This window comes from Haliotis asinina, chromosome 2, assembly GCF_037392515.1.
Source record: "Haliotis asinina isolate JCU_RB_2024 chromosome 2, JCU_Hal_asi_v2, whole genome shotgun sequence".
NCBI classification, from domain to species: domain Eukaryota; kingdom Metazoa; phylum Mollusca; class Gastropoda; order Lepetellida; family Haliotidae; genus Haliotis; species Haliotis asinina.
In genome coordinates, this window is record NC_090281.1 from 23,988,382 (window position 1) to 23,998,572 (window position 10,191).

Below are 10,191 nucleotides of genomic sequence, written 5' to 3' on the forward strand. Positions count from 1 at the left end.
TTTACAAGAATTCTACTACCTGTATCCCACGCAAGCTCCACTGGACTGGTACACATGCCCGCCAGTCCATCCGTTCCACACCCTGAAGCTGAAGGTAAGCAGTGACTACCCTGGCTCTGTGAGGCCAGGCATTATCATCCTGCAGAACCGGATCATGACTATACCACTGAGTCAAATTTTCATCAATAACCTGAAACTGGGTTCCTGTAGCGATGATACCGACCCAAACCATGACTGACCTGTCACCAAACCTATTTTGTGTGAGGACTGTAGCATCGGTGAAACTTTCACCTTTTCTGTGGAATATTCTCTGACGACCATCATCAAAAAAGACAAAAAGAAAATTGGGTTTCATCTTCAAAGAGCATGGTCGACCAATGACCTTGATTCCAACGTCCGTAACGCCTCCTCAAGGCTAAACGTTCATGTATGTGACGTTTTAGGAGTGGTGTATGGACTGGTGCTTGCCTTGAACGGAGCTCACTGGCACTTAATAAGAATCAAATAACGTTCCTGCTTATCCTGACGCCTCTCGACCGATCTCATTGGTCCGCTGGATGTAAGTAACTTTTCCAGAACAAGTTCATTACATTCGCGCGAAATTTAAAAATCGGGGTTTTTTTTGAAGCCTGGGCGGGTGTCAAATTCATAGCTCATCCAAGACTTATCGCTCTCAAACCATGCCGTCTTGTTTACCGATAGTATAAATACTCGGCTGCGAGTGCGGACTAACGTTCACATCCTATTTTGCATCAGAAAACATGATGTCAAGGTGAGACTACAGTTGACATTTGTAACCTAATTCTGTCCAAGGAAAGTCACACTTTCTCATGCAATGCAAGACAAAATGCTGCGTTTCCATGATACAGGCACTGATACAGATACAGGCACTGACGCCGTTCACGGAAGAAAAAACATGTATCAAAATGATCATGCTTTTGAAACAAGATATATCCTTCACTTCTCAATCACTGACACATGTGCATAGCCGCGTGTGTTCAATGGTGCCTTACGTCAACAGGACTGTAAACAGTATCGACTTCTCATTACTGATATATTCAAAATAAGGAACTGATTCCTATCAATGCAAAAGACACTTCAGTAATGGCACTGAGTTATTTATTACTTTCGGAAAAGGAGCCACAGCAAATACATCAGTAATTTAAATTCATGGCACAGCAGATCCTGGTACAGCTAAGTGACACAACTCTTGTGTGCTCTATGTGCTTCCCAGGATATCATCACTTCATGCTGAATTGAAAATACCCACATGTTCTTTTATCAGCAATTTCATTGCTTACAATTTATAAAACAAAAATATAACACTGGATTTTGAAATAGTAAAATTTTATTATAATCATTTGGAAATATAATCTGGATAAACATTAAAGAAAGAAACATTCCTGCTAGAGTAATCCAGTAAAACAACATACCAATAACAAAAGGGACCATTGCACAGAAGTTAGTTTGGTCTTGGTAACGCTGTTATATTATAAAACATGAGACTATAACTCAGGCCTTTTCCTGAAATGGAACATACCTGAATGACACCAGAAACAACAGGCTAAAGGCAAGAACAAGAAACTGTTAGACTACAATGACCTTCTTTAGGTCCGGAAAGGAATAAAATAATCTGAAAATCACCATGCCAACTTGCATGTTCAGTACAAATTTATCAATAATGGCACACCTTATATGCTACAAAACAAAAGGTGATGAAAGGTTAAACTCTAAACTCATGACATAAAAAGGTGAAACTAACAGTTGCTCTCATAAAAATATTACAGGCATGAGACAGAAACCATGGTAACCAAGTCCATGAGCATGACCAGAGACACATTTGATCTTTATTAAATATCCAGAACTTGTAAAGAGCTTTAGTCCCAGGCTTCTTCACATTCATTCCATTCTTTGAAATTCTGTGACGTGTCATTGGGTGAATCCCAACTCTGTCCTTCACCCCATGACCTTTCAAGGTCATCATCACTGTCATCATGGGGCACAAGAACATTCTCTCCATTGTTGGTGAGTGTATAACAGGAATGAAGATAGGACCTGCAAAAAGCGATATCACATTTACACCACTTTTAGAAATATTCCAGCAATATCATGGTGAGGGACACAAGCAATGGGCCTCACATACTGTACCCATGTTGGTAATCGAACTAGTCTTCAGTGTGGTGAGCGAAAAGTTTAACCACTTGGCTTCGCCACAGCCCCAATGAATACGGAACATGGCTTTGTCTAGATATGTTATGCTTTTAACTGTATTCCTTGATGTGCAGTACAACTGTGATGTTTGCTTTACTGTGCGTGTATTAATGAGCAATTATATATCAGTGACATGCTGGGCTCAGTGCTGCGAGAAACTAAACTCACTCACACACTAACTAACTCACTTTAATGAATGTTTATACTCTTGTCAATTTGAGATCATCAACATCAAAGTTGAACTCATTTATAAAACAAGTTTGTTGCAAAGATGTTCAAAACCGCCAGATGGGATCACAAGTATTACTGTCAAGATGTATACTAGATTACGTCTCAGCATATTTATGTCATGATTTACGTCTCAGGATGCGATTCATATAATATTTCAAATGGAAGTGTTTACCTGAGCTTGTCAATATCACAGATATTTTTGATTGGCTGGAAGGAAAATAACTTCTCCACAGCTATCACATAATGACCTTCATTCTCATCAAGGTCAGAGTTCAGGGTGAGCTGCCGAATGTGGTACTGTACTTCCATTGCAAGTCTGTCCTCTACAGTGGACTTGTCCTCCTTGAAGGGGTAATCACATTCAGCAATCTTGAGCATAAACAAGAAACATTCGCAACATCACGTGTCGTATTTTACCATAGATGAGCAGACCCCCTAACTTGACCCTTAAAATTAGCATCAAAATGTTATGTTTCATACGTAAGCCCACCACAAGCAATGGGGTCCAAATCACTGCCAACTCACACCACAAGACAACTGAAACCTACCGTCTTGAAAGTAAAATGTAAGTATGTTTGGTGAGAATAGTTTTTAGTATGGATTTTGCTTACCCACAATGTGGGCACCTGTGTTTGGTTTTGTCAAACTTTAACGCAAGAGTCATCAGAAGATGACATATCCCCCTGGGCCCTACATATTTGAAAGGACAAATCATCTGACAGTTACTTGATGTTCTTTTAGACTAAATCTGAATTGTTTCCATAGAAGTCATGAAAAATATAAATGCCATATATCTGTAAAGAGCAAAAGGCATCACTTCAGGATCTGTCTTATATATCTGCTAAGATCTGTTGAAAGATATGAAATGGGTTTTGAGTTGTGCCATGGAAACGAAACCCATCCCTTCATTTTGAGACTAAGTTCGAATTGTTTCCATGGAAACCAGGAAAAATAAAAATGCCAAAACTTTGTAAATAGCAAAAGGCACCACCTTGTGGTTTGCCTCACATATCTGCCAAGTTTTAGTATTAAGTTTTAGAGTTATGCTCCAGAAACGAAGCACATCCCTCCATTTTGAGACTAAGTCAGAATCGTTGCCACGGAAAATGGGGAAAAATGATAAATCACAAAAATCTGCAAATAGCAAAAGGCACCACTTTAGGGTCTGCCTCACATATCTGACAAGTCTTGCTGAAAGATATTAAGACGTTTCCGAGTTGTGCTGTATAAACGAAGCTCATTCATCCCTTTTGAGATTAGGTCCGAATCAGTTCCATGGAAAATGGGAAAATGATAAAACACCAAAATCTGTAAATATCAAAAGGGTATATCTGATTGGTATATCTACCAAATTTTGCAGAAAAATACTGAATGGTTTCGAAACCCACCCCACCATCAGACTGAGACCAAATTGTTCCATGGAAAAAAACAAAAAAACAAAAAAAAAAAAAAAAATGCCCAAAATCTGTAAACAGCAAAAAGCACATCAATAGGCTCATGATTATTTTAACTATCAATTTTGGTCTAAAAATATTGAATGGTTTTTAAGTTATGCTCCAGAAACAAAATGATTTCGGACGGACAGACAGACAGACAGACAAGGCGTCAACAAATTACAAATTATGCTGAGGCGTGAATATTTCAGTATTGTACAGGCTCTGACACATGAGTGAAGGGTTAAATATTGCAGCGCTTACTGCATATAAAAAGTTGTTATCGTACTTGTACTGCAGTTGCAATTGCTGAATAATGGTAAATATCAACATTTTCAAAATGGCTGCCAGATTCAAATCAAGACTGGAATTGTGTGAGCAAGTTCTGAAAACTGTTTTCATCAGTCAAAATGTGAGCATCACAGTTGTTATGGCTTCAGAGTGAGGATGGAATAACCTTACAGGGTTTATATGCATATATTCACCTACCAGGGTGTAGCAGTGACTACCGACAGTGTGTGCACTGCTTGCTTCCGGTGTTCTTGTGAAAATGGCTGCCTGGGAACAGTGACCAACATGGGCTGAGCTCTCAGGGGCGTTGCCAACACCGTCATAGGTCACATTGTATTGGTACTTATCACAGATATCTTCACACCTGCACATAAAATTGACATGACATTGCTTGTGTGGAGTGAGAGTGTAAATGAGAGCATGACTATTGCTGATTTGTAAGAAGATATTATCGCTTCTCTCAGTTTCCGAAAGATGTTAACTGAAACTATTTATAGAAACTAATTTGTTCTATATACAATACACAATCTGTTGTCCAGCTATTTGGCATCTGTCTGTAAAAAATCAAATTTAGACCAAACAATCCATCATGACCATCGATCAACACAACTGGGATATGACGTGTCAATAAAGTCAGCAAACCTGACCACCTAATGCCATTAGTCACCTCTTACAACAAGCATGGGTTACTGAAGACCAATTCTAACCTGCATCTTCATGGGTCTGTTGTAAAATGAGATCTAATTCACCTCTGGGAATGTATATATAGTCTTGTATATTATGAATTAACTTCAGATATGAGATTTTTGGTTTCACCGCTTCATATTGCCAATAGTCTGACTTGAAATGTGTCTTCAAGACAACACAGTTCAATGGCAGACATCCTTGGTGGCAGTTTCATTCATTGTTGATAATGGTATGTTGCAATAGACTATCTCTGTCACATTAGTTTGTCTCCCTTAATAGTCACTCCTACTATATGGTGGCGTGTGGTCCTGTGCATAGAGCTCAGGCCACAATTCATTTGAAGTTAAGCAATGATGGGTGACTGTTTAGCAGTGTGACTCCTGAGAGTTTCAAGGACTTCAGCTCCACAATGAAGCACAAGTGTTACACATGATCTCACCTTATGCAAGTGAGTCTGTTCAAATTGCAGAAAAGGGGCACCTGGTGGGTTAAGTCTTGTGAATGATAACCTTCTAGCACCTCACAGGCAGCTTGGGTTATCCAGGGTAAAAATTCAGATTGTGTGCTTTGAGCTGGATGTGAAGCCTGGAAAAGTACATTATTAATGTTCTAAATTACAATGAAAATTTACTTACCAACCCTGGAACTCTGTCCTTGACCATTCAAACTTGTGATCCCAGTGTCGGAAACCAGTAAAATTTGGGAACAGTACATTAAAGTCCGCATTTGGAGTTGTCATGACAATCAGATGTGGTCCAAGGTCACCGAATACATGTTCTATGACCTTTTGAAGGTCAGATGGTATCAGGTGCTCGATGCTGAAATAATGTATAACATTTTTAAAGAGATCTTTTTGATGCATGCAACATCTTGGACATCTCACAAATAAGCCAAAACATGAGCACTTTTGAATTTTAGTTGGAGGAACAACAAAGAGTTGCACACCTTTATTAACATTTGTGCCCTGTCCATGACTTGAAGGAGTGAGTGAGTTCAGTTTTATGCCGCTTGTAGGAAAATTCCACCACTATCACGGCAGTGGATACCAGATATGGGCATCACACAGTGTACCCATGGGGGGAATCAAACCCGCAGCTGCAGCACGACGAGTGAATGCTTTAATCACTAAGCTACCCTGCCACCCCTGGGATGAAAGAAAACTGCTTACAATTCGACCATAGTGACCGCCTGACAGCCCTGCAGTCTGGAGTCCAGCTCTGTGGCGTCTCCATGAAATACTTTCACACTCAGGGGTTTCTCCCTCCGGTGTAGGTAGTCAAATATCAGAGGTCTGATACAGTATTTCTTAGATTCCAGGAGTCGCTTGTCCAGGTCAACCAGGTTGATGCTCTCCATACATGGAACTGTCTTCAGTAGAGTTAACATCCCACATTCTCCACAGCCAATATCTACAACCTGTTGGCAGTGAAGTGAAGTGAGTGAGTGAGTGAGTGAGCGAGCAAGCGAGTGAGCAAATGAGCAAGTGAGTGAGCTGGTGGTTGAGTGAATGGGTGGGTGTTTGAGTGGGTTGGTGTTTGGGTGAGTGAGCAAGCTGGTGGTTGAGTGAGTGGGTGGGTGAGTAAGTGAGTGAGCTGGTGATTAGTGAGTGGGTGGTTGAGTTCGTTGGTGTTTGAGTGGTCAAGCTGGTGGCTAAGTGGGTGAGTGAGTAAGTGAGCTAGCGAGCTCATGGTTGAGTGAGTGGCTGAGTAAGTGAGGGAGTGAGTGAGCTGGTTTAAATCTTCAAAGACAATATATGTATAAAAACTTTTAATCATGAAAGAATGACATATTACACTGTTGAATCTATTAGTCACATGATCAATAGAGGGTACAGGTAGTGCAGTGGGTACCCATGTCCAGCTCATTACCCATTTGTTCTGGGTATCCCCTGCCAGCCCTACATGCAAATATTCAGGAACTTTCACCAAGTAACTACTTTTCTTCTACCCTTACTACAGGTCATATACAACAGGGCCAGCAGTTAGTTAAGCTGTAAATAACACTCATAAGAACTATACGATTCTACCGTAGGTAAGCTGTCTTGGCCTGCCAGATTAACTAGATTAATACGGAAGAACGTCCCAAACTTCTTAGGGGAAGCATACAATTATGTTGTACAACACTATGGGTCAAAACATGAACCATTTGTCTAAGGCACGGAAAATGACCTCATTCATTCAACACCGGCTCATAATTCCTAAACACTGGGTATCTAACAAGTAATAGGACGTAAGAAAACAGGTGATTGCCATTTCCAGGTTAGGTCACAAATAACACTGAGCTTGATATTCATCACGTTATATATTACATCTAGCTTAATGGGTAATACAAATATAATAGTGTGAATGATTTATAAATAAGTCTTTCATCACAGTTTATGCAAAGATATGCACTAACATTGGTCTTTCACAAAAAAACTCAAAACGGTTGTATGTTTTGCATGCTTGTAACTTTTCTTATACATTCGTATCTCCTGTATAGTAACACTGACATATGATCGTTGTAGCGCTACAGGAGCTTTGTGAAACAAGCCAAAGCACACAACCGTAGGTGTCAACCTTTTCTCAACAGACAAAAACGGGTTAAACCTGCTGTTCAATATAAATGTGTAAAATGCTCGAGCTTTGTATTGGTGATTTAGAACAACATTACAACAAAATTGTTCTGGGTCTGATAAGATCATTTGATCTTACTTCATAGAATTTCATAACATGAACAGTCACAGTCATTCAGTCTGTTCTAGTCTCTGCTCTGTAGCAGTTCCTCATTATTCTGATTTTCCAGATGAAGTCTGTGTTCTTTGAACAGCAAAATGCTAACAAGTACTGAATGAGTGAGTGAGTGAGTTTAGTTTTATGCCACACTCTGCAATATTCCAGCTATGTGGTGGCGGTCTGTAAATAATTGAGTCTGGACCAAACAATCCAGTGATCAACAACACAAGCATCGATCTGCACAAATGGGAACCGATGACATGCATCAACCAAGTCAGCAAGGCTGACCGCACGATCCCGTTGTCGCCTTTTACAAAAGACAAGCATAGATGCCTTTTATGGCAAGCATGGTGCTGAAGGCCTATTCTACCCTGGGTGTTAACAAGTACTGGTGCATGTTAGTATAAATATGAAGTTCCATTTACGGTTTCACATTGCACCAATGCAAGTTTTCAATGAAGCAAAAACTTTATACTGCATACTGTTTTCCACATAACATTCTCACGTTGGCCTGATGGATTTCTTAATTGCATGGCATCTTCGAAATTGTAGTTAAAGGGTGCTAATCCAAACTGATAGCTCATTTGAAAATGAGAAGCAAACTCTCCTGTACTTGTCAACTTTCCTTTTGATTGTGAAAACAGTTTAAAAAATACATTCCAAATGAATAATGAAGGATGAGGCTTTCTAAAACTCTAGGTAATTTATGTACTGTAAATGTATACAGGTTTTGTACACCTACTAATCTATGTGTGTCATTGCAAATTCAGTATTCAATCACTGAATAGTGGGCATATTTTATTTGTTAAAAAAGAGGATTAAAGAAATGTTCGATTTTCATTATCTATGTACAATAAACTGCTGATTACTACCATTGAGAATTATGGTTAATACTATATTAAGTACAGGATTACATTTATTACAGTAGGTACCAAGTGGACATAAAATCATGTTATAAATGGTGTGTATGTGTGTGCGTGTGTGCGTGCGTGCGAGCGAGCGAGTTTACTTTTATGCTGCTTTTAGCAATATTCCAGCAATATCAAGGTGGGTACATCAGAAATGGGCCTCACACATTGGTGATCCATGAAGGTCCAGGGTAGAATAAGCCTTCAGCAACCCATCCTTGCCATAAAAGGTGACTATACTTGTCGTAATAGGCAACTAACAGGATCGGGAGGTCTGGCTTACTTATATGGTTGGCACTTCATAGGTTCCCAATTGTGCAGAGCGATGCTCATGCTGTTGATCACTGGACTGTCAGATCCTGACCCGATTATTACTGAGTGTGGCATAAAAATAAACTCACTCACTGTACCCATGTGACAAGAGAACACTTTAACCACTGCCTTCCCATTATACTTAAGAGAATCAAATACTTTTTAATATTGTTTTGAATATTAGTGATTTTTCAGTTTTTAGTCAATGTTGGCCCAAGGTTGCCTTGATGCTCTAAAAGATGTTGAGCCAATGTGTGTATCCAGCAATGTTTAAACATATTTGATAATGTTGGCCAAACATAAAAAAGTTACAATTGTTCCCTCAAAGCTGAACAGAATGTCCTTTAAATGCATGGAAATATGGACGTGCAGGTTGAGTGAATACTACAGCTACCTTCTAGTTCTACCATGACTTACACTTGTCACTTGATGTTGATGCAGGACATTTCGAACAAAATTGTATCTCTGTACATACAGCTGTGGAACAAACTTGGGGCCTCCATCAATTTCAGCTGACTCTGACACATCACTCCTTGGGTCTATGTTGCCTTGGCAACAGGAGTGGCACTCTCTGGTATCTGTTATCATAACATTGAATTCCTGGAGCTTCTTTCATTCTTCAAAAGAGGCTGAAATTACAAAGGGAACAACCTTTGGGCTATGTCTCACAACCTTGAGAAAGTTTGTAGAGAATTATTTGTGTGTTTGTTAATTACACTCAATACTGCTGTTAGCATTGTTCTGTCTGTGTAAGAGACCGTTCATACTTTATAGCCATAAATTATGAACAGTGCCTAACTAATGAAATGTTGATTGAGCTATGATACTATGAGTTCTATTACTGTTGCAGCTTTGGTACCATGACATACTATCAACCACGTTTCTAAATCCACTAGACCCGGGGCCCGACCCCCCTTACAAGTTGGCCCCATGTTGGGGTCATTCATTCCAACAGAGACCATATATGGCCACCGATTCCCAGAAGAAATAACCAAACATATCGAGTTCATGAATATGTAACTGGGGTGGTGGAGTAGCCCGTTAAGTGTACGCTCATGACGCAGAAGTCCCGTGATATTGATGAAATACTGCTTAAGACGGCATAAGAACACAGATCTACTCACTCACTCTGATGAAACTGCACTAGTCTAGATCTAATTATTAGCTCGAGACAAGCTGTTACCGGGAGTGAGTTATTTATTCCAATAAATGCACTGACAGCCAACATATGGATTACCATCTGTTCATTTTATCATTACACGAGCCAATAAAATATCGAGGCGTTAAAAACAAACATCATTTTCATTAGCTCCTACTTTCGGTGAGAACCGAGGACCACAGTTCTCGTCGCGTTCCCACGGGGAAGTAACTGTTGATGCAAGGGGGGTAACAATGTTTACTTCC

At 39.7% G+C, this 10,191-nt stretch overlaps 1 protein-coding gene across 3 annotated transcripts; it reads right to left on the bottom strand.

Moving 5' to 3' along the window:
* Positions 1-1,330: 1,330 nt before the first annotated feature.
* LOC137273435 (small RNA 2'-O-methyltransferase-like) lies at positions 1,331-10,187 on the bottom strand. Of its 3 annotated transcripts, none has more exons than XM_067806122.1 (7): positions 10,104-10,187; positions 9,205-9,416; positions 6,022-6,269; positions 5,489-5,671; positions 4,365-4,530; positions 2,615-2,811; positions 1,331-2,055 (listed from the first exon to the last, which is right to left on the bottom strand). In XM_067806122.1, the coding sequence occupies exons 2-7, from the start codon at positions 9,373-9,375 to the stop codon at positions 1,878-1,880; spliced, it is 1,143 nt and encodes a 380-aa protein (XP_067662223.1). In that variant the 5' UTR covers positions 9,376-9,416; positions 10,104-10,187; the 3' UTR covers positions 1,331-1,877. The 3 variants fall into 3 exon arrangements, with proteins under 3 accessions (XP_067662223.1, XP_067662224.1, XP_067662222.1); XM_067806123.1 differs by having other exon boundaries at positions 10,083-10,166; XM_067806121.1 differs by having other exon boundaries at positions 10,025-10,158.
* Positions 10,188-10,191: the final 4 nt, after the last annotated feature.

Coding starts and splice junctions, on each gene's coding strand:
- LOC137273435 (XM_067806122.1), bottom strand. CDS start 9,375: ATGATAACAGATACCAGAGAGTGCCACTCCTGTTGCCAAGGCAACATA. Junction 4,531..5,488: donor AGGACAGAGTTCCAGGGTTG/GTAAGTAAATTT, acceptor TTTTATGTGCAG/GTGTGAAGATATCTGTGATA. Junction 2,812..4,364: donor GTAGTCACTGCTACACCCTG/GTAGGTGAATAT, acceptor TTTATGCTCAAG/ATTGCTGAATGTGATTACCC.